The sequence below is a fragment of the Hippocampus zosterae genome, chromosome 1 (genome assembly GCF_025434085.1).
Source record: "Hippocampus zosterae strain Florida chromosome 1, ASM2543408v3, whole genome shotgun sequence".
In the NCBI taxonomy this organism is placed as follows: Eukaryota; Metazoa; Chordata; class Actinopteri; order Syngnathiformes; family Syngnathidae; genus Hippocampus; species Hippocampus zosterae.
In genome coordinates, this window is record NC_067451.1 from 28215251 (window position 1) to 28239734 (window position 24484).

The window sequence follows — 24484 nt, forward strand, 5'->3', positions numbered from 1 at the left end:
CAATATTACAGCATCCCACTCACAAGGAAACAACCAGTTCCAGTTTAGGAGAGCACTAGAATTCAGTTAGTGACTTTTAATGTGCTCCCAGGCCATTTCTGTGGCACGAATTCACTCTGTGACGATTTTATTACCTCATTTTCAGGGGCGCTGTATAGCCTCTCTTCTAATCTGTTTATGTCGACTGAAGATAAAAGAAAATCATTGCTTTATTACACAGATGGAGAGGGTCTGTTTACAGAGCAGACTCGCATCGAATAACTGAACTAACTGCCTTATTGCCTATAAGCTGTCCCATGTGTAAAATAGCATTTCCAATCCAACCCCGGTGTTAGCGACGATATTTCATTTTCAGATAACGTTTCGTCTTGCCTGGGTTCTTATTAACATTGCAGCGCAGATGTGTGGTGTCCTCGAACTGCATTGGAGGAACACCATGAGCGCCATTCAAGCAGATCTGCTGAAGCACAGTGGATGATGAGGAAAATGCCCTCTCATGACTGCCGAACCATCTCGCCTTGAAACAAGGTGTAAAAGATGGCCTGCAGCGACACCTGGTGGTAAACCAACGGATGAATACATTGACAGTCACAAGAATCGGATACATCCATCATCCCGAAACGTTTATTCCTTGAGCTGGAGCTTATCAGAACCAAGAGATCATAACATATAGCTCTAAATACTTTACGCTGGCTGTTACACTGTTTAAAAAAAAAAAAAAAAGAAAAAAGATGAGTGACCCCATAGCCATGAGATAATAACAATTTTAAATTGTGCAACGACACAAAACTTTTTAACTATAATATTGTTGCCATAAGTGTCAACTTGTCAGTTTTCTTTTTTTTAATTATTTTTTTTCTTTTGTTCCAACTTGAGTTACTGTTTTAGCCCCCAAAACTACTATTTGGTTTTGTTTTTTTACAGTCAACTCAACTGTATTTTTAGAGCACTTTAAAACAACTGCATGTGGTCAGCTGTACAACACATTTTAAAATTATGGCACTGGTCTATAAATCAGTAAATGGAGAAGGTCCTGAATGCATTACAGAAAGGCTCATGAAATATAAACGCACAGGGATTCTTAAGTCAGGTCTCAGGTCAATTAGTGGAGCCCAGTATTCAAAGCAAACATGATGCATCCACATTTAGCTATTATGCTGGATGCAAATGTAATAAACTGTCAACACAATTGAAGTTAACCCAAAGTGTGAATAATATTAAATGTTTTAAAATGTTTTAATTAAACTCATTCACCGCCCAAGACGACTGGAGGTGTCCATTATAACAGGGAGGGGTGGTACTTGAAGAATTTTCCTCTGCTCCAAAGCCATCGAAAAACAGATTGTGAGATGTTTCTTAGAGATTACCCTGAGCAATTATCTGGTGGCCCAGGGTGTGGCAAGATGATTTTTTTATTCTCACTGATGTGCTCAGAAAACAGTCAAGGACGACAATAGTAAATGTTTTATTTAACCTGTTCAATAGCAAATCTTCATGGGTGCAATCAACGCGGACTTCGACCGGGCCACGGGCTTTGTGCTGGTGACGCGAACGGAATGACAATTAATGAGGAAGTTACCTGAAGCTTGTGTTGTTTACCAACACAAACAGAGGAGCATTGTGTCTTTCCATCAGATGATACAGAGTCACTCACCACAATTAAAATGATCAGGAGCAAGAAATTTGAAACTACCCTCGGGAGTTACGAGACAAGGCAACAGCCCAGTCCCCATTTTTCCCTTTTTGTATTTTCCGGCAGTCTGGATGTCCTGTGGCCCCATGCTGCCTCTAACGGGTCAATTTTGGTACTATGACAGATATTTTGCTTGGAGCAGGTTTTTGTGGTCATCACGACACACTGTGAGACACAAACACATTCAGAATTTTTATATTATATATATATATATATATATATATATATATATATATATATATACATACAATACATATGTGCAAGCTTAGTCCAAGCCAAATACTCAGTACATCAAAACCGTTTCTTGCAGGATGTTATTTTATTAGGCAATACAGAATAAGTCGTTTATTTTTACGCTTCATTTTACCAAGGGTACAGATTGGAACCGAAAGTGACAGCAGCTTACAACACTAAGACAAATCAAAAAACATAGCTCCAAAAGACAAGCCGTACTGTCAAGTACAGAGTTTTTTGTAGTGTCAACAGTTGGCTCTCTATTTGCCAAAGAACAAAGCAGAGTACAGCAGCATATGTGCAATGACAGTTGTAATATTTATTATAGATGATCCATGCAGGGTAGTGCAACGTGAGTGTCTGAGGAAGTTACAGGCACGCGCATGTGTGTGTTTGTGTAAGAGAGCAGTGTTATGGATTGTTCGGATTCAATCTCTTCTTCTGCTCAAGGGGAAAGGAGCAAAGAGGGCACAATCAACTACGAGTCTTCAATTATACTGACATTTTATAGTCCAGGACTAGTTGTGAAGTCAAGCTGGACATGATGCTTTAATCAATTTGTACTCATCTAGTAATGTAAGCTTAACTGCAGCTGATAATGCAACAAAGGCCAAAATTGCAAAATAAACCAAAATTGAGTCAACGGTGGGTTTAAAAACTTCCGTGAATTTTCAAAGTTGGAGACTTTCTGTGGGAATTTATTGGAATAAATGGGATTTCAGCAAGTTATAGGTTGATTCTTTGCATGGGATTTAAATGTACTGTAGTTGGGAAAATATACATTATTTGACCATAATGCAAATATAACACCATGAAGACCAAATTTAGTATAAATTGTGCGCTGTCGTTTGGTGGGATTTTAATTTTTTTGGGGGGGTGGGGGGGTTGTTGTTTTTTTTTGTTTTTGCTTTGTTGTGACCAAAAATTTTAGTTACACGCAAGCTTCAGATAGGCGGCCGCTCAACTGAAGTGGAAAGTCAATTCTCATTCATTATTTGTAAAGTCTATTCCATAATTCCAAATCAACCGATGGAAACTGACCAGAAATTTATTTGCAACCCTCATTAAGCGCAATAAGAAATAGTTTGAAATATTAGTTTTGGAAGGCAACCCTGTTTGTAGGCATTCAGGGGACAAGTGGCCCCAGCCTCAGCTCGATGTGGTGCGTCAACCAAATTGTCTTGGCGGTGTCGTCGGCACCCTCCTCGCTCGCCCTGACGGGAGCGGCGAGGTCCCGGAAGTCGTGTCGGATCTTAAATGAAGCAGTGACATCAGCGTCGTCCTCTTTGCGGGGGATCACTTTGATGAAGAAACCAATCTTGTTGGATTTCCTGAAGGCAACAACACTGGGGAAGAGGCCAGAAGATGGGTAGAACTGAGTCGCAGTTGGAATTCTCTGGAAATGTATGAGTGAGACACTTACTCCGGGTCATCCTGGAAGTCTTGAGGTTCGGCCAATTCATCATACTCAGCGGCAGCATCCTTTCCTGCCAACACCAGCTCCTTGCGCGGCACGATGACCTTCAAAACAAACATCAGCCAAACGCTCAATCCTCACCTCTTGCATGAGGTCACCGGGGAGCCTCATCTTTAAATGATTAATTATGATCTTGACTCAACTGACTCACAAATGTAACTGAAGTCTAGAACATTTTTAGTTGAATGCACATCTATTATTCTGCTGCAAGAATAGCAACTCAGATTAATTGCACTGTCGAGCGCCCAGTGCAGTGTGCTTGAGCCAAGGCACCCATTTTACAAAAGAAAAAACCTCATAGCACTCAGACCCCCTCCCCCCAAGAAAAAAAGAACTAATGACAATCTTCTCTCAATTTATTTTGTTGGGAAAGCTGGGCTTGTTTAATTGAGCACCGAGGAGGAAAATCTGATTTATTCTAGAGGCCGCTTTGCCACCATGCCACGGCGTTTGAAGAAGAAACACACTTCCCTCTTTCAAACCGCCGCACTTCACCTTCTTGGTTTAATTACCCCCTACTGAGATAGATTTCTACAGAAAGCAAGACTCTCATCTTTCCTTCGCCCCAACCAACAGAGACTGTGCGGTGGTCTGCTTTTTCACTTCCTGCTTCCTGTTCCTCTATAGAAAATAAATATCTCCCCCAAAGTTGGAACTGTTTTTGATGCTCTCACAGTCATCATATGTGACGTCAGCATATGAGGCAAGCGCTCAGTCCACATCAGCAGACGTGAGCTGTGTGTGTGTGTGTGTATTCAACTCATGTTTGCCGCACTGTTTGTCGTCTTCAAACAAGGAGCGAAAAACACCTCCATCGAGCTATTTTCAGCCGACACTACATGACTAATTCTGTCTTGCTTTTTCCTTTGACTTTTTGCTCCGCTTACCGGTACTTTGAAACGAGACGACAGAGGGAAGGGAAACGAGAAGAAAAAAATGTTTGAGAAGTTACTGCGAGGAGAAGACTTGCTTTCATTGTACTCGCACTTTTGATCAGCATTTGTCAGTATTTTGCTATGTACTATAAATCGAACGGCTATTATGTGAATAAAGGACATTGACGCTGTACATTTGATGTTAATTCAACTCTTCCTCCTTATACTCGTGTGTCAGTTAATACTAAAGAATGCGAGGCATGTGGTGCTTCAGTTTTACCTCTCCTCCGTCACCATCAAGAGTTCGGTTGTTTAGAATCATGTTAGAATAGCTAAAGCTTGCTGATACTTGTTTGTCAATTATTTCGCCTTTGAGGTGTATGATGCCACAATGAATTCATAATAATTGTAAAAATCACATCCCAACCTGGACCCTGACTGGAGACTGCAAGTCCATGACATGACTGATGTTGCCGTGTCGCCTCCCGGCATAGAATGTGCAAAATGAACATTTCAGCCATTGAGTCATGAGCAAATTGGTAGACTGCACGGGTCAGCGAAATCATGTCACACCTAGAGGTGAGCCAAGCCAACCCCCGGCCCCTTACCCTTTATTTTCGGAAGACCTGGTCAATGTAAGCAGTCGAGCACAAGGCCCTCCAGGTGTTTGAATATCAAATGAAGCAGAAAGACAACTGCACACTCACTTAAGCCGCAATGCGTCTCGAAATGGGTCAAGCTTTTGGTTTGGCTAGGAGCTCTGACTAATCTAGTCAGAGCCTGTGACTTCATCAGTAAAAGGGGCCAAGACAAACAGACTGTCGCAGTGGGCCGGGCCAAGCTTTGGAGCGGCCGCCGGCAACATGTGGGGCTCAGTGGACTGTACTCCAATGGAATCGCATCGCTGATGAAATGGCCCTATGACAGATGACAAACGGAACTCAAACTGGATCTGACTCCCCTATGAGAGAAACACTGCCAGGTACGGATGGCCAAGAAAAAGACGGCAGCACTTGCTGCAATTCAAAGCACTTTTCAAAGCTGCAAATGCGTCTTTTCTTTTAAACATACTGTCGAAACCTAATTCCAATCAAAATGGGCACACTGGAAAATGTAAATGAAAGCGGAATACATTGATTGGCGAAATCTTGAAACATAAGCAGCAATTGACACATAGCTGCTATTTTCCTCACTTCCACGAGCATTCACTGCTATTATAGGAAGGTAAGTGGATATTTGTTACATCAATGCCAGAGTGACTTGGAACTTCAGATACACCTAATTTCAATGGCACACCTGGTCTGTTAGCTGAAGAAAACACATGCATTACAAACAAAGCACAGAGGTGACATCGGAAATCCCTAAATTTCCAAGACGCATGAACGTTTGGATTAGCCGAGCAAATACAATCGCAAAACGTCCATGAAAGCCAAAGAAGTATTTATCCGCCCCACAGTTGCTCACTTGGCCAGGTAGCCTTCCACTGTGGCATTTTCCAAAAGTGCTGCTGACTGCTGATGTCGGGGTGAGTACAGTAATTCACTTTAGCCACACGATGAATAAAGCAAATTAAGAAACACATGCCCGCAAAAACGTGTCAGTTAATCACTGTTGATTGTTGTATTTTGATGCGTTTCCCTGGTCTTAAGATTGGACCCTTAATCATGTGTCTTTAACAAGCGCTTCAAAAAAAAACAAAAACAAACGTTAGGCCATTTTGCATTTTTTTGCAGGAGCTTATGATATTCAAATAAACAGTCACTATTTAAAGGTGTGACAAAGAGGATCTGAGGGGAGGGACGGATGTACTACCTCCGCAGTGCTGTGGATGTCATCAGGATCTTCCTCATCACAAGAAACCAGCGTGACGTGGGTGACGTTCTCCACTGGGTTGGTCAAAGTCAGCAGCACTTGGCTCTCCTACAGTGATAGGAGAGCAAAGCGTTACATCGCTGCTACTCCATGGAACCAGCCACGGTTTCCCCGAGGATTTCATGAACATTTGTGTTGGAGACAGTTTGTAAACATTAGAATAAGATGGTTTGTTACATTACAACATGTAGAAATGTACATATCCATCAATTTTCTCAACCACTTGACCTGATTCAATTGCTGGTGCACTGGCGCTTATCCCAGCGCCCTTTCGGAGGGAGGCGGGGTACTCCAATCGATCACAGGGCACATGTAAACAAACGTCCTTTCTGACAGCCACACTATGTGACACATGCACGCGAGGCATATACGAGCTAGCCACTTGGCCACTGCCACCCATCAAAGTATGGACAGAAAGAATAAACGAGTACGGCACATTAAATGTCGATACCTTTTCCAACATCTAATTAGACAGGCTCACCTTCATGTAGCGCAGATTGGGAATGGACATAATTCGAACTTCGGGGATGTAACTCCTACAGAAGGAAATGTAGAACTAGATGTATAGCTCATTATAAAAACAATTGCCGAAGTCACAAAAAGATTTTTCATTTTATGTGCAAAATGGGAAAACAACAAACGCTACAAATAGTAGTAGAAAGTAATATAAAAGAAACAGCCCTGGGTAAAACTGCAAATAAGAGCATTTCTCAAGTACATTAAATCACCATAGCCAAAGAAGCAACAAAGAAAAGCATTGGTAATTTCTGATTACATACTAAAAATCGATAACTTGAATTTATATTCTTAACAACGTTTGCCCAAATCGTTCCAGTAGAGCACATGTGAGCAAACTACGGCCCGCGGGCCAAATCCGGCCCGTTGGTCTTTTTAATCCGGCCAGCCGAAGGTTGGTACACAATTAAGGTTCAATGTCAACGACTGCATTCATTTCATTTGGACTTGTAATGACAGGCATTTCAACGCCAGGTGCCACAGTTACTTGAAGTTGCAGAGCATAGGGAGGAAGGGGGAGACGATACGGAAGCCCGCAGTAGCGCCAAGTCAAGCAAATCCCGTTAGATACGATGGAATAATGTACTCTAGTCTGAAGAACGTGCCAAGAAATGCAAAATACTGCCTTTTAAATAAAGAAATCCAATTAATATGTCGAATTTAGTTCACCCTTTTGATCCGGCCCTTCAGAATATTTTCTGGTTCTCATCTGGCCCTATGCAAAAAATAATTGCCCACCCCTGCAATAGAGCATGCTGCAATGACCAGAGATGAAAGTGGACTTTTCTGAAAATCCCGGAAAAATAAAAAAATAAATAAACACATACGCGTCTTTTGATTTCAACCAATCAGCGCCGACGCAAAGACGACACACACCCGACGTCACACTCGACAACAGCTAAGCTAAACTAGCCGAGACGACACTCGAAGTCGGATGGGAACGTTTTTCTGCCAATCTGTGCATTTCCCTTTTTGACCAAATATATTTTTTATGACAACTGTCTTGTCCACGGTGTCTTTTATTTGTTCCACTGGGGTTTAGCAAGTGTGTTTATAAAGAGACGTAAATCTCTTTACTGTTACTAGTGTTAGTGTCTTAACATGGCTACGCTCGTGAAAGCAAAACAACGAACTCAAACGCGTCTTCGTTAAATGTTGTCAACTCATATCTGGATTAATTTTAGGCAAATTTTCCTCAATTCTCCGGAGAGATTTTCATAAAAATTTGAAAAACCCGGAATTACGGGAAAATCCGGAGGACTTTCATCTCTGAATGACACCAAAAGATCGTCTCTGCTGCACACAAAATGTATACTTATAAATAGGACAACTTGTTAACTGAATCTCAGAAGTTGGGGCAGGTGTACCGAAATGGTGCGACTGACAACTGAATGCACGTTCAATGAGTAGGTGGGGTGCTCGCCACTCACACAGCCACCAGTTGAATTTTAAACTTGATTGAAGTTGGATTGAATTCCGGCTTGCTGAGATTGTGCTCGCATTTCTGAGGGGAAGAAATACGAACAAGGACATTCGCATGAAATTCAAATCAATCAAAACATGTCATCTATATTATTGAATCGCCGTGTCGCTGACAGACCCTGCAGCGCAGCGAGCGCTTCATTAGGAGGTGTTTGTGCCGCGGGTGCAGCTGCGAGGCTCCTGCGGGCTGGAAGTCAGGCTGCAGGAGGCGCTGGCGCAGCCGGGTCACTAAAAAGAGAAAAAAAACCCTTCAAATTATGAATCAACCTGTATTAGGTGTGTGTAAACAGTTCTGGCCACCGTTATTGGTACTTTTTCTTTTCGGGGGGGGGGGGGGGGACTATTATACTAAGGGCAGGCAAGTATTGATACCAGCATCTGACTTACTGATACCGGTATTATTTCAAGGTATTGTTTACTCATGAAGGACGCCGATACCAGCCATCAATACTAATAAATCTGACATGGAGTAAGTCCTTCCTGGCAGTAGCTGGTAGTACAATGCAGCCGTTGGACACATTGGCGAATAATTATGCGCGTCAGAAAGACAAGACTTGTGTTCATTTGAAATGTTATGTATCGAAAGTACTCATTTTATCAAACCTATTGGATTAAATCTGTTGGAAATGTATTTATTAATGATAAAGACTTTGTTCTACTTACGCCAGTGACCTATAGTGAACAATGCAGAACAATTTAACGCTGCTCCATTAGACGGCGGAAGGTAAAATAAACCTGTGTGTCTATCTGCTGCCCTTAATACAACAGATCAAGTCATATCTTCCTATGAATACATCAGATTTGTGTTCAATTAAAAAGGCCAAGATTTCCCACTGAGTGAGTAAGTTTGCAAGTAAATTGAGACTTTTTTTATACTTTTGGTGACACCTTTGTTGAGTGGTGTGCCAGCAGGTTTTTCTCATGTAAGATGGGGGCGCCTTGCCTTAGGTTTGGGGAACGTCATTAGGGTCTTATCATCACAATACATTTTATGAATCTGAGTTTTGCACAAACGTAATTGATAAAACAAATGAACTGATTGAATGTAATCAGATTCTTGGACAGGAATATAAGTGACCGTCCTTAATATTTTGCAGCTAACCATTTCATAAGGACGACTGCCAGCAAACTTTCTTGAAAGCACACCTTAAGCTTCTTGCACCTGTCAGACGATATTTTATCCCTAACCTTTACTTGCAGTGAAGCACTTGGAACGCTTGCCTGATTTCTTTCACACATGGCAGATATTCGCTTTGTCCAAGGTGTTTCTATGGGATAGAGATCAGGACTCTGCCGATTCATTTAAACATGAAACCTTTTTTCCTTCTCAACCACATTAGTGTGGTTTGGAAGCATGCTTGCACGCTTTGATTGCGGTCTTCATTGTTCTGAAAAATCCCCAATCTTCCACTCAAACCCAGATGACTTGCATTTTTTGTTTTTAATTATGTATTTGATTAATTCAAGAACGGCCCAGTCTTGCATAACTGTAGGTTCCAATTAGTGCAACAGAGAAGTGTCCAACCATTAAAGAGTGGAAAGCTTTACCCTCTGGCAAGCTGACGGGCCTCGTGTAGCAATCTTCAGGCAGAGGCTCTACCTCATCAAGTGCCTGAGCAGGCTCAATGGTGATCTCCCGCTGGTCCTCCCCCTCTTTCAGGCTGCAAAGAAACATGTCCAGCAATCAAGAGTCCAATCCATCCAACCCTTTTCAATCATTAGGGTCACGGGTGATGGAGTGTATTCCAGCAGGCATTGGGCATGTGGTATACGTATTTCCTTAATAATGAATTTCCCTTTTTCCAGTCAGACAAAAGTCTCCGCAACACCTTGCAATCCTTCATTTTAATTCCAAAAGATAAAAAATGTTTAGTTTAGGGTATAAAGCAAAATGTAACTCACGAAAGCCCCGCCAGAGTGGAAATGGACATTCCAGGCCTCTGCCGCTGCAGTCGTGTTCCAAGGCCATACTTTTCCTGCATGACAGAGAAAGAACAAGATCAGATATTTGGTGTATTCAACACAACTAAGGCTTCTTATTCTACAGCTACTTTTTTTCTTCCCTTCTACGGCATAGGTGTCAAACTCAGGTCCTGGAGGGCCGATGTCTTGCCCGTTTTCCAAGTCTCCCTGTTGCAACACACCTGATTCAAAGGAACAGGTTCAATGTAAGGCTTCCGCAGAGCTTGCTGATGATCTCATCATTTGAATCAGGTGTGTTGCAACAGGGAGACTTGGAAAACATGCAGGGCAGCGGCCCTCCAGGACCTGAGTTTGACACCTATGCTCTCGGGGCTACTTTTAACGGAGGGTGTCGTGTGCAGAGTCAAATAAAATGGACAACATGGAGAAAGAACTGTCAAGCAAGACGACTATGTCAGGACTCAGAAGCAATGAATTTCTATGATGAGACAAACACCTTTCTGCCAAGGATAGCAGGAGACACTAACACTCACATTTTGTGTTGTGCAGATTTTTTTTCAACATGTTGTAACCTACTGACAAATTTCAGTTAGATTCTCATAGATTTTAATATGTATATGAAAAAAAGCTTGATCTTAATGTCAGTTTAATGTTTTGGTTTTTGAAATCCACTAACAATGAAAAAAGCATTTTGGGTGTTGTAATACTTGAAAACAATCAATGCAATTTTCAGGAAATTCCAAAAAAATCAAAAGGGGGAAAATGACTTGCGTAGCAACTTTGAGTGAAGCGTTGTGAAATAGATAACAAAATCTATATCTGCCTGAATAGGTTGTTGGAATTTTGATAAGCATTTTGTTTTCAACATTACGTTTTATTTTGCATTAAAATGTCTCTTCTCCCCTGCTAACCTTCACAAAAAAGCTCCACTGTGGGCTCCGTTTTCACCACAGGGGCATTCATGTGATCTGTGAGGTCACACACTAACGAATGAGAAATCAGCATTGCATACTAAACTGTAAATAGGTAAATACAACTCACCACCACATGAATAGTGTGTTGCTGGTAGGGGTCAAAAACAAAATACCGGGGTGCATTAGCAAAGGAAAGGGGATAGAATAACGATGCATGAAGAGGTTGGGCAAACATCAGTTGACGTGCAGCAGCAATAAACAGTGCAACTTCTGGATAACAAAAAAAAAGCCATGGAGGACATCACAATTTAAGCATAGAGGCAAACTGATCGTGGGTGTATTTTGAGAGGAAAGTTAACTTGGTTAGGCGTAGAAAAAAAAGTAGTGTGTTTCCGGTAACCCGAACGACCAAGAATTTCTAGTTCGAAAAAAAACTTTACGGTCGGCATTTTTTTTTTCGAACAACCATCTACATTTTTGTATACAGGGTTTACATCGGTGCAAACTCTCGCGAAATTCAAGTTGAGCGTGTGCGTCATTTGCCCTGTCGTCTGTCAACCACATTGAAACATGGCAGCAGCCGCGATCTGCGACGACAGTTTAAACCGCGTTTTCTGTGTTACAGTTGCATGCTCGCACCGTAATGTTAAGAAAATAACATCCATTGATGTATCGAAAAAAATCTGCAAACCATTTGATGACAGGCCGAGTAAACACAGAGGGAGGAGGAGGGCGGAGCCCCCCCGAGTCCGAAGCGGGGAGAAAACTAAATTGGTGGCGGCGCCGCCGGCCGCGGGTTCAATGTCTTCTTGTTTTATGTTTATTTTGTTTACATTTTTGATGGGAAAAAAAATATTTTAAAAAAAAACTTTGTCCGACCTACCGACCCTATGCTGAAATTTCATGTTACCGGAAACACACTACTTTTTTTCTATGCCTTATGCATAGCATTGTGTGAATGGAGACACTGTGTCGTACTGTATACAACAAAAGTGATTGACAAATTTTAGTGCATCTGTCGATGAAAACGAAGAGACCATTCAGCCCATCACCTGCTCTAATGTGGATTCTTCCGATTTCGGTGAGCTCTCCAAGTTTCACAATGACGAATGACAAACACCTAACTGAATTCACCTTTTTATACCCAAATATGACACAGCGGCCTGGGCTTCTCTGAGAAGTCAGGAACTAATAAAGGAAATTCAACTACTAATGTTTTTTTTTTTCCTTTGGACATCCAAAACGAGAAATAGTGTGCTGTTCACTTTTGTAAATTATGTTTTTGCAGTGTACATTAGCAAATTCATGGAGAACAAAATCATTTATATGATGTTATTTTAGCTGTAGAGCACCTACATACAAGTGTACTGACTATAAGAGAAACATAGAAAAATGATTTTGTTGCTAATTTTGGGCACTGTAATATAAAATAGTACATTGGATGGTCATCCAAAAAAATTGTTAGGCTGCTGTCACGAAATACTTGCTATTAAGACTTTTTATATATCGTCACCCTGTACCTGTAAAATAATGGCCTCAGTCATATTTTTGGCCCATGTGTGAAATCAATCTCCTTCTTCCATGTCACAACAATTTTTTGTGACCTTTCTAGAAATTAAATGTTCAAATGGCTTTTTGTTTGTCAGAGCAGAAAGTGAGTACCGAGAAAGCTAGAGGCGTGCACTGTCGTCTCCTGGCCAGCTTCTTCCTGTCTCGCTCCTGCTTCTCTCTGTGAGCCAGCTGCTGGTAATACTCCATCAGCTTGTTGATCTGAGGCAAAGAGATATTCACAGAGGACTTTTTTTTCATGTTCAGTTACGAAAATGGCATGTCTTGGATGCCAAGTATATACAGTCAGTCAACGTGTCATGACAGCCATTTTAATTAAAATGTCCAATCTCAAGATTGGTTGGTGTTTGTAAGAGTTACAGTGGAACTAATCTACAGCGAAGCAACCCTGAAGTCACTCTATTCGGACTTTAACTAAAAATTCCACCACAATGCCTGAAAATACGTCAAGAAGTAGTATGAAGTATTACAAAGTCTTAAAATTTGAAAAATTAACACTCCAAAGTATTTCAATGTGGGAAAATTGTCCAATCATCTCTGACATGTCTAAAGGAACTATATTTAAAAATGTATTTAAAAAAAGAGTACTGTAGGACACAGACTGCTACCACTCACACATAAAAGTCTTGAGCAATTCTCTTTTTTCACTCTTATAAGCTATGTTCGTCACATTTGAAAGGCTGAGTTTTTTTTATTACATCATTAGCAGATTGTGCTCAACCACACATGTTCTACTGAACAAATATACACTTATGAGCTGCTGACTGTTCCAATAATCCTGTCAGAGACAACTAGTCAGCACATCAAAACATGTGATCAACCCAAGGCAATGTAAATGACTGCCAACAGAGAAGGGGGGCAGGGGGCATACCCGTTGATTATGACAGTTCTCAGGCTCCTGCCACCCACCGCTGGCTACAATGAACAAAAAGAGAATTTGAGGAAATAATCTTTCAACATGGGCATAGTCACATGTACCATATATAACAGATCAGCACCCACCCACTGACTTGTCAGCCATTCCTACATCCCTGGAGGTCCAGCGGCAGAAGCCACAGGCCAGGTAGTACGCCTTTTTCATAGCAGTCTTGGTGGGGTCATCGGGAAGAGGAGCCGGGATGTTGGTGGCCCGAGTCGACAGGGTGTGCATGCAACATGGACAATCAAAACAGTTGGCACACCTGCAACAACAATAGTGGAGGAAAGTAAATCAACTGAGTATTACAAAAAGACCACTTGTAATATCTACTTTAGAGATATGTAGAGGTCCAATGTCAAATTAACGTCACCTGTTCTTTTTTAGTTTAGCTTCTGCAGATGGCATGTTTTCCAAGCAGCTTGGGCAATAATGGGAGTCCACCTGATCAGTGAGTGGTTGCGGGGTAGAAATGAAGATCCGGTTATTTGTACAGTATGTTGACAACCTTGGACAACGTTATTGTGGAACACAAGTCAAACGCTTTATTGATGATGTAACAAAAGCCTAATAATTAGAGAACAACGAGATCAATCATATATCTACATATACCAATGCATAGTTTGGAATGTTGTCATAAAAATCGCAAAGATATCAAGCCAGTGAAAACAAAAGTCAATTAAGAAATTCTTAAGTTTGGAAGCCGAATTTTGGCGTTTCTGGGTGTGGTGTTCGTTCTTGGTGCCAAAATTAACATGTTTCGCTGACAAATGGAATAGCACCTCAGTGTAGGATAAAATACAATAAATGTTTACTGCAACTTTTCTGTCACGGTACAGTATTGAATGAACTCATTAACGATTAACAGTTAGCAAAGGCAAGGCTAATTAGCTTAAAACGCCCATCGACGCGAGGGCTAGGAACATAAGCGGAAGTTAAACGGCACACAAACAGCCAATGAAATGAAGGGACTTTTTGACACTGCACGACTGGCAGGATGCGAAGCCAATCCATACACGAGACGGCACCCAATGAGCCTACCTATCAGTCAGACCTGTTAGCAAGCCGGATAAAGACACCGTAGCCAAAAGAGGGGGGAAAGCTACAACGCTATAGCGTCAAAACCAATGAAGAAAAACAGAAAACGTACCTCGTGAGATACACATTCTAGGGATCGTAGCTCACTGCAATAACGACAATAATACAGCTGGGATAGAGGAGCCCGGATCTTTTTCTCTCCACGAACCAGATAGACAACTCTGTCTGGCTGCAGAAGCGACGCCATCTCTGTGTTTGTCACGACTGGTTGGCGACTGTATTCTGGAAGCCAAACCTGAACTCCATGTTGACCCCTTTTGGTCAATGCTGGAATTATACCCACCAAATAATTGGGCAGGAAATGCAAAAGTATGGAGCCATTGTTGGAGAACAAAAAATACCAAAACGTTTCTCAGTCCACAAAAGTGTAAAAACGATTCTTATCTGTAACCACAAGTAATAAACGTGTGCCGAGAATCTACAAATGCGTGACTGAAGTCACAAATGTGTGCATACAATCTACGATGTGTGACTGAAGTTACAAATGTATATTGACATTCTACTAATAGGCAACTAGAGTCACATATGTGTAACATAACACTGCACATGCTGCTCAGATCTATATCAATAAACCAAAAAGCAAAGATATTAAACATCTTGATTATCCCTGAGACTTTTGGGAAAATACTCTGTGGACTGACGAGACAAAATTGAATTTTGCGGATGGTGTGTGTGCCGTTACATCTGGCGTAAGAGAAACACCGCATTTCAGAAAAAAAACATCATAGCAACAGTAAAATATGGTGGAGGTAGTGTGATTGTCTGGGGCCGTTTTCTACTTCAGGACCAGGAAGACTTGCTGTGATAAATGGAACCATGAATTCTACTGTCTACCAAAATATCCTGAAGGAGAATGTCAGTTCTCAATGCCATCTGTTCAGGACCTCAAGCTAAAGTGAAGTTGGGTTCTGCAGCAGGACAATGATCCAAAACACACCAGCAAAAAAGCATTATCTTTGACGATTCTTTAATTTGTTTGATGATCTGTAAGTGTGACAAAGACGCAAAAAAAATGAAGGGGTGGGGGCAAACACTTTTTCACACTACTGTACATTTCCGAGTCTGTGCTTTTTACTTGTACTTATTGTAGTGATGGGAATTCCGGCTCCTTTTAGAGAGCCGGCTCTTTCGGCTCCCAAATGGCTCCTCAGTTTTTTTGTTGCTTAAATTAATTTAATACCAAAAATAACGTAATATTATGTGTAAAATGAATTACTAATGCAAAAAATAGACATATAAAATATTTATTATTTATATGGCTTTATTTATATTCTTCTGAACATACTCAACATGGAGTGCTACAAAAATAAAAACAACGTACAAAGACCCATCTCAAAACAAGGTCGTCAAAAAGTTCCAATCTCTGAATGTGTACATTTATAAGCTTTTAACTATTTACAGTAAAACAACATAAGTCAGCTTTGAATACCACACAACAAGCCTCCCTGGTAAGGTCTATTCAGGGGTGCTGGAGAGGAGGGTCCGTCAGGAAGTCGAGTCTCAGATTGAGGAGGAGCAGTGTGGTTTTCATCCCGGCCGTGGAACAGTGGACCATCTCTACACCCTTAGCAGGGTCCTCGAGGGTATGTGGGAATTCGCCCAACCAGTCTACATGTGTTTTGTGGACTTGGAGAAGGCGTTTGACCGTGTCCCTCGGGGAGTTCTGTGGGGGGTGATTCGAGGGTATGGGGTACCGAACCCCCTGATACGGGCTGTTCGGTCACTATACCACCGATGCCAGAGTTTGGTTCGCATTGCCGGCAGTAAGTCGGATTTGTTTCCAGTGGGGGTAGGACTCCGCCAAGGCTGCCCTTTGTCGCCGATTCTGTTCATAACCTTTATGGACAGAATTTCTAGCCGCAGCCGAAGCGTTGAGGGGGTCCGTTTTGAGGGCCTCAGTATTGCATCCCTGCTTTTTGCGGATGATGGGGTGCTGTTGGCTCCTTCAAACGGGGCTCTCCAATTCTCACTGGAGCGTTTCGCAGCCGAGTGTGAAGCGGTTGGGATGAAAATCAGCACCTCCAAATCTGAAACCATGGTCCTCAGTCGGAAAAGGGTGGAGTGCCCCCTCCGGGTCGGGGAGGAGATCTTGCCCCAAGTAGAGGAGTTCAAGTATCTTGGGGTCTTGTTCACGAGTGGGGGCAAGGGGGAGCGGGAGATCGACAGGCGGATCGGTGCAGCGTCTGCTGTGATGCGGACGTTGTATCGGTCTGTCGTGGTGAAGAAGGAGTTGAGCCAAAGGGCGAGGCTCTCAATTTACCGGTCGATCTACGTCCCAACCCTCATCTATGGTCACGAGCTATGGGTCGTGACCGAAAGAACGAGATCCCGGATACAAGCGGACGAAATGAGTTTTCTCCGCAGGGTGTCCGGGCTCTCCCTTAGAGATAAGGTGAGAAGCTCGGTCATCCGGGACAGGCTCAGAGTCGAGCCGCTTCTCCTCCACATCGAGAGGAGCCAGATGAGGTGGCTTGGGCATCTGATTCGGATGCCTCCTGAGCGCCTCCCTGGTGAGGTGTTCCGGGCATGTCCCACCGGGAGGAGACCACCGGGGAAGACCCAGCACGCGAACAAGACAGACGAGGAGACGAGAGAGCTAGTTAGTGAAAAAAAACAACACGGTGGAAAGTGGAAAAGTGAGAAAATGGATAGGAAACGCAGTGAAACATGGACTCATTTCAATTTAATTGATAGTTCAAAGGCAGCGTGTAGACTGTGCAAGGTTAAAATATCCCATAGATCAGGCTCCACGAATAACCTGCACAGGCACATCAAAAATATCCACCCATCAGTACAATTTGAAGAGAAAAGACAAGCAAGGGAACCAGCTATTAATGAAGGTGCTAGTGTGTCTGCAACTGTTGCTGCTGCTGCAATGTCACTACTGCCTAGATGTACAACCCAGAGCTCTATGAGCCACTTTATGCAAAAAGCTATAGAACCAGAAAAACAGAACACAATTGATGAGGAACTGGGTAAAATGATTGCAAGGCATTTTCATCCATTTTGTGTTGGCTGTGTGTTGTCGCGACATGTGTCCCCTCAGAGAGAATCTTCTCCAAAACAGGGCAAATATTAACAGAGAGGAGAAAGAGGATCAACCCCTCAAGGCTGAGGCACTTGGTTTTTCTTCATGCCAATCTTCGCTAAAGACAAGCTTTACCTGGATGCTGCTTTTTTTCTTTTTGTTTTACAAATTTTAATTTATAATTTGTTGTGTGGTATTCAAAGCTTACTTATGTTGTTTTACTGTAAATAGTTAAAAGCTTGTAAATATCCACATTCAGAGATTGGAACTTTTTGACGACCTTGTTTTGAGATGTGTCTTTGTACTTTTTTATTTTTGTAGCACTCCATGTTGAGTATGTTCAGAAGAATATAAATAAAGCCATATAAATAATAAATATGTGATATAATGCCTATTTTTTGCATTAGTAATTTATTTTACACATAATATTACGTTATTTTTGGTATTAAATTAATTTAAGCAACAAAAAAACTGAGGAGCCAGTTGGGAGCCGAAAGAGCCGGCTCTTTTTAGGGAGCCGATCTAAAAGAGCCGGTTCTCTAAAAGGAGCCGGAATTCCCATCACTATAAGTAAAGCTGTTGAATCGTTACTTCTATTTTCACCAATCCTTTTACTATTATTATTTCTATACATTTAGTGACTTTCACAAGACATCTGATGAAATTGTTTGTTATCGAGGGCTGTTTAATTAAATAAATGTGACTTGAGTTGACAACTCGATGTTCTCTAACAAGGAGCCGAATTCTCGAGTGTTTCATGCATGGATCGACCAATACGTTTCCTGGTTCAATTCGAATTGTTATTGGAGAAAATAAACGAACATGTTGTAAATGTTGTTGTTCAGAGAACAGCAAGTTGTTCACAAACGACTCAAACTCTAAAGCCCTCTTGCACATGTATCTTTAAAGATTCACCAGTGCGCGTTTCAGGTTCGTCCTTAAAACCTTTTTTTCTGGACTTTTACGGTACTTTGTTCATTAGCGCAGCATTGATAAGCAAATTTATCTCAAAACTTGCGTAGGAAAAACATTAATAACATGGTAAAGAATAGTGTATATGTTCATTAATAATTGTAGTCTGATCCAAATAATACCTGATATATTTGCGCCTCCTTGTAGTCAATGGCGTCTTTAAAGGGCGTGCTCATACCATTACTCTCCGCCTCTCTCCTTTCAAAGAGAAACGCTGACATTTCCCCAGTGTGCAGGTGGACGTGATGTGGCAGCTGCCGTCTCCGTTGTTGCTGTTGCTGCTGCTTTATCCGCTGTGGCCTTGCAAGGCCGAAGGAACTCCGCTCGCGCAGGTACCTACTGCCTAAATTTTGCATTAGTAAGACTCTTTACAACACGCATTTGTAGTTTGGGCGAATTTCCAGTACTAATTAAAGGGACGTGCGTCGTGATAATCAGCAATGTCAAGTGGCGGTTTTGTAATCCAGCATTTGTCCAGCCCAGGAAAATTATCGTCCCGTATTATGAATACAATAACATAATATAATCAGTATTACTCTTAATTGTTGTACACCCAGTAACAGCGATGTTTTTTAAATGTGTTATTGGACTACCTACTAAAAATACGTAGGTCTCCAAGTAGCACCATCGTCACCAACATTATAATAATGAAGGGTATAGTAGGCTTAAGTGTTCAGTAATAAACGAGGCAGCTGCTTTATTCCTAAAAAGTACATGGAATATTTTAGTAAGCCGTGGTAACATTATGCAAGGTTTGAACATAAATGGTGTGCTTAAATACTTGAATATGAACAAACCGATATGGAATTGTATGTTTCCCCGTAGGTCGATTTTGATATTTGGCGGATTCATATTACAATAATTGAATGATTGGCTGCTGATTTTTTTCAAAAGTCGTGAATAAAATAACGTGTTTTTTTATCCCTTAAGGCAGGGGTTGGCAACACACGTTCGCGAGCCGCATGCGGCTCTTTAGCGCCCCCTAGTGGCTACCCAGAGCATTTATGAGCAGCGTACGGCCCGCGGGCCGAATCCGGTCCGTTGGTCTTTTTAATCCGGCCCGCCGAAGGTTGGTCCACAATTATGGTTTGATATGAATGATTGCATTCATTTCAGTTGGACTTGTAATGACAGGCCTTTCACCGCCAGGTGGCGCATTGACTTGAAGTTGCAGAACGGGGAGGGGGGGGTGTTCTTTTCGACCACCTAGGACCTCTGTATCGCTCTACTTCTACTGGTCTGATCACAACCCATCTGCAGCAATGCACAGGCTAAAATAGGTCATCAACAACACGGTTGTCATTTTTAAAAAAGGTATATTAATACAGTACTTTCATGCTTTTGTTCTGTTGATGTTTGATATGGACTGTCAACAAATGCAGTTTTTTTAATGTACCGGTACCATAGCTCGTGCTGACCTGGCCCTTCTGTCAAATTTTAAAAGTCAATGCGGCCCCCGAGCCAAAAAGTTTGCCCACCCCTGACCTAGCGCTTATTAAAAAATGTTTGAAAATAGAAAAAGATGGGAGGGAAATATGTTTTTGTTTTAATATGGTTTCTGTCACAGGACAAACATTATTAACGTTTTCCAATGCTGTAAAATGTGTTGAATAAATATAAAATGTCAACATTTTGTCAATGAATATTTGCATCCTAGCCTGCGACACACGTTTCTATTAGCAGAGCGGGATGCCAGTAAAGGGGGTGTTGTAAAAAAAAAAAAAAAAAACTACAGCTGCCTTTCATGTACAATTCACTGGGGGTACTTGCTAAGAATGGGAATCTGGGCGGCCAAGAGAAGCATTTTTAAACTGTACATGTGAGTTGCGATAGTTAGCACGCTGCGAAAGTGCGTCCCGTGCCTCGTTCATCTTAGCGGCCGCTATGGCTGTTGTTCATTACAGCATGCGTGTGTAAGTGTGTGCGTGTGCCCGTGTGTGCGGGAACGGGTCGATCGCGGGAGGTTGGTTGTTCGAAAAGTAGATGTTCCGTCAAAAAAGTTTGGGTACCCCTCCTCTACAGGATGAGCCCCAGGGGGGAAAAAACTTTTAGTCATGAATGCTCGTTGTGTATTTGTAGCCAACTTAGTCATGTTGATAGCAGACTAATATACAGTAGCTCATACAGATACATACAGCATGTGTTGCCTTCATTAGAAGGCTTTTTATTTTTTGCAGCTCCAGACATATTTGTTTTTTGTTTATTTTGGTCCATTATGGTTCTTTCAACATTTTGGGTTGCCGACCCCTGCCTTATGGGTTACGTCTCAGATGAATTACAGGTAGAACATTCATTCATCTTCCGAGCCACTTGATCCTCACTAGGGTCGCGGGCCAGGTAGAACATTTGACTGTTTTTTTCAATACATACTTGGTCCTTTCGTATATCGTTTACTTAACAGCAGATCATATACACTAGCAGTTAACCTGTTAACTACAAGTGTATTGCACTCAAAATTAGGGTTAGGTTAAATACACCTCAAATGTATTTAAAATGGCACTTTATAAGATTTAAAAAGAAAACACTAACATTATGCACAGTTAGAACAGTTAATTCAATGATTCTTTGCGTACCATGAATAAGTAACGCAGAGTACTGGTACCACTATAGTTAGGGGTGCATGTAAGTGGTGTGCAGCTGTGCAAGCACACTGAAAAAAAAATTAGAAATGCATCAGATTAACCCCCCCGCCCCCCCAAAAAAACATACCAAGTTCACACATCAACTGAGTCGTTCCTTTTTCAGATCAGTTGAGCAAACCGACAAGCACTAAACTACCCTACAAATGGGCACCCCTTGCTGCAGGCCACGAGGGGTTTAAATTAACTTGAAATAAATATTGATCCTCAGTGACAGAAAAAGTAACACCTATTCTAAGACCAGTCAACAGGACGACTCCACAGGTAGGCAATGATTGAGATTGTAATAATGTATCGTACGGAACAAAATGAGAATAAAGCAACAACCTGTGGTTCTCTTTTAAGAGCCAGGCCAAATGGTCATCCGAACCACGCTTTGAGAATCATTTCTCTTTCCTCTACTGTACTTTTAATGTGTATTTACTTCAACACAAATTGTTTGTGATTCATTGTTCACAAATAGAATCAAAATGTATCGTCTGCTGGACAGCGGTTTAGTTTAGTAACAGAATTACATTTTTCTTGTCAGGTTTTAGGCCACTTGAGATCGAAGGGAATTCGATATGACGAAAGCGATAAAAGTAAAGTATCAGTCAGCCCAATATGTTGATTGCTTGACAGATCAGGGGCTGATGGCACTGTGCACATGGACAGGGAGTCTGTAGGAAAACAAAGAGGGATGCAAAGGATATGAAGAAAATTGCTCCAAACGTATCACTATAAGAGCGATGAATTGCATTTTTGCAAAAACATCTTAATTAACAAGCGCCCTCGGTAGGGTTTAACAATTCTGAAAAATAATCTGATCGCGACCCCGCCTCCTACCAACTCAATACTGTGATTGCCATTATTAAATATTTTTTCAAGGCCCTTTTCTCCCATTTCTCATTTTACAGTCTTTTAAGCACCAACAGTATCTGAGTTTTCAGAAAAATGCTGCACAAGTTAGATTTTGTCTTTTTTATGATGAATTGTGTGTTTTTCTGCAAAAAATTATTGTGCTCCCTGCACGCCCTTCGTCAATCAGAATAAACGTATCTTGTTACCCCCAGCGGTGCATCCCACCCGCAAATGGCACCATCTACCAATACCAGGCCAAGCCTTTGAATGGCAGTCGCTCGATTAACTTCAGTCACTTTGCGGGAAAAACTGTCCTCTTTGTCAACGTGGCTACGTACTGAGGTTACACCTTTCAGTACGTTGGTAAGTGACCAAACACGCAAATGAAATGTCAGCATAGAAGATATTAAGGGTGATATTTTAAGTGTGCGGAATGTATCTCCTGTCTTGTGCAGAGCTGAATGCACTTCAGGAGGAGATGAATCTTCACGGACTCACTATTCTTGGCTTCCCTTGCAATCAATTTGGGAAACAGGAACCTGGGAATAACCGTGATATCCTGCCAGCTTTGAAGTAAGCTCTCAGGTTAAGCAGTGCTAAGTGCGATGTGAGAATTTCATCTGGACCCTTCTAGTGACATTTGAAATAAAGTGAAAGCTCGCTATAACCCTGTTCAACTTTCACGTTTTTTTTGTTTTTGTTTTTGTTATTTTTACATTTAATCAGTGCATTGTTTCTGCATCCCGATTGGCTAAGCGACTTTAGACCAGTCTCCGCACCTCGTATCTGTACATCTTGGCAAATTTATGTTTGCAACAAAAACAGGTTTTGATCTTTGTTTCATTCTATAGTACAGTATTATGTTGGATAATAATTGTAAGAAAACTAAACCTGACTGTAACTTGTGATTCTAAGTTCGTGACAATATTCAAATAATGTACCTTTCTGCATGATTGCAAGTAAAATGACAGGATATGGTATTTGCTAAAGACTCCATATTTGTTTAGGTTATTGTGCCCCCTGCTGTTATATTTAAAGATTGCATTGAGTGTCACGAAGTGATGAATGTTGATGTTTAAGGAAAGAGACGAAATTGTGAGGTGCATTGGCAAGTGTGAGGTGCATTGGCAAGAGCTTCGGTTGCTTCTAATTACTCCTAAATTCCTGTTTAGAAGGTCATGTCTGTGTTCAATAGTATTGAGAAGCATTTAGGTATGTTGCACATCGTGTAATTGTATATTTTTGTGATCGTTTTTCACCAAAAACTGGTTTTCATCACCGATGGACGTGTGGACCGTCAAGGCAATTCAACATCGGTCGACTCCTCAAGTCTTTCTAAAATAGGAAGAAAACCTTTTGGGGCAGTTACACTGACTACTTCATGCATTTCGCTTATCCCGGGTTCTTTTTGGAACGTAACCCCTGTGATAAACGAGGTTCACTGTAACTCAAAATCCTGTCAGTCAGCAAGGCTTTATTTAATCTGCTTGCTTACAATCAGTCATTCTTTTGGTGCCTTTTCACTAGAGAATTCCCAGCTCATATTCTATCAGTCGTCTTATAGGGAGGACACCGGCTCTGTACTAGATTGTAGCTAAGAGGGAATTCGGGCCTGCTTCCAAGGTTCAGCTCATGAAGTGTTGAAAGACTAACCTCTGATAAGCTTCCCTGTTTGAATTCCAGGCATGTCAGACCCGGTAATGACTTTGTTCCAAACTTTCTGCTGTTTGAGAAAGGTGATGTGAATGGGAAAGATGAGCAAGGAGTGTATACCTTCCTCAAGGTAGGTTTTTGCAACTTGCTGAAAATGTACTCCTGTATTTCTCAGTACACCTGTATAGACAATGCATTTGCAATTTTAAGAGTTAGTAAATGCTCGACAAGACTTTACTGAAATTGTTAGCAAGAACATCAACAACACACACGATTTGCTCTCGATGATGAACCGGTAATCCTCCAAATTAAATAGCGCCACAACTTCTATCAATAGATAATTGGAATGAATTTGCCCACTATGTTCCTGTAGAAAGTATAACATATTAGGCCAAACCTCAGTTCAAACCAGAAAAATCCCCAAAATGACACAACACTTAAAACTACCCAGGAATAACTCCATTATCTTGTCAGAATTTGACAGAGAATCCAAAAAAATACTACACAGTACAGTATCATGGACTTGGTTCAGCAGCTGAAACCATCAACCGGCTGTCTTGAGTCAATATCATCTGACTTATTTGAAACTATTGTAGCATCTTTGCTAACTAAGTTGCAGCACTTCTTTAAAAAAAAAAAGAGAGCACCTTATGTTTCCCGGTTAGCAAATTATAGCCCCATCTCAAACCTTCCCTTTTTTTACTAAGATTTCCGAAAGTAATTTTAATAAACTCAGCCACTTCTTTTAATTTTTTTTTAATTCAAAGGGACTCTTCAATAAAT

At 41.4% G+C, this 24484-nt stretch overlaps 2 protein-coding genes across 3 annotated transcripts in view; one reads left to right on the forward strand and one right to left on the reverse strand.

Moving 5' to 3' along the window:
• The window catches only part of gpx3 (glutathione peroxidase 3), a 133048-nt gene that overhangs the window by 107538 nt on the left and 1026 nt on the right, over window positions 1–24484 (forward strand). Inside the window, exons 2-5 of the mRNA XM_052076365.1 lie at window positions 18777–18901; window positions 22261–22411; window positions 22504–22621; window positions 23732–23831. Of these exons, the coding sequence (XP_051932325.1) occupies window positions 18815–18901; window positions 22261–22411; window positions 22504–22621; window positions 23732–23831 (456 nt within the window). The 5' untranslated portion in view covers window positions 18777–18814. The remainder of the gene's footprint in view (window positions 1–18776; window positions 18902–22260; window positions 22412–22503; window positions 22622–23731; window positions 23832–24484) is intronic.
• Window positions 1994–14803, reverse strand: dctn4 (dynactin 4). 2 transcript variants are annotated; one of them, XM_052074954.1, is made up of 14 exons: window positions 14622–14803; window positions 13845–13915; window positions 13558–13736; window positions 13427–13470; window positions 12649–12756; window positions 11114–11134; window positions 10052–10125; window positions 9698–9810; window positions 8268–8377; window positions 8098–8171; window positions 6633–6687; window positions 6092–6199; window positions 3351–3448; window positions 1994–3273 (listed from the first exon to the last, which is right to left on the reverse strand). In XM_052074954.1, exons 1-14 carry the CDS (start codon window positions 14754–14756, stop codon window positions 3054–3056), a joined length of 1410 nt encoding a protein of 469 aa, XP_051930914.1. In that variant the 5' UTR covers window positions 14757–14803; the 3' UTR covers window positions 1994–3053. The 2 variants fall into 2 exon arrangements, with proteins under 2 accessions (XP_051930914.1, XP_051930915.1); XM_052074955.1 differs by lacking the exon at window positions 11114–11134.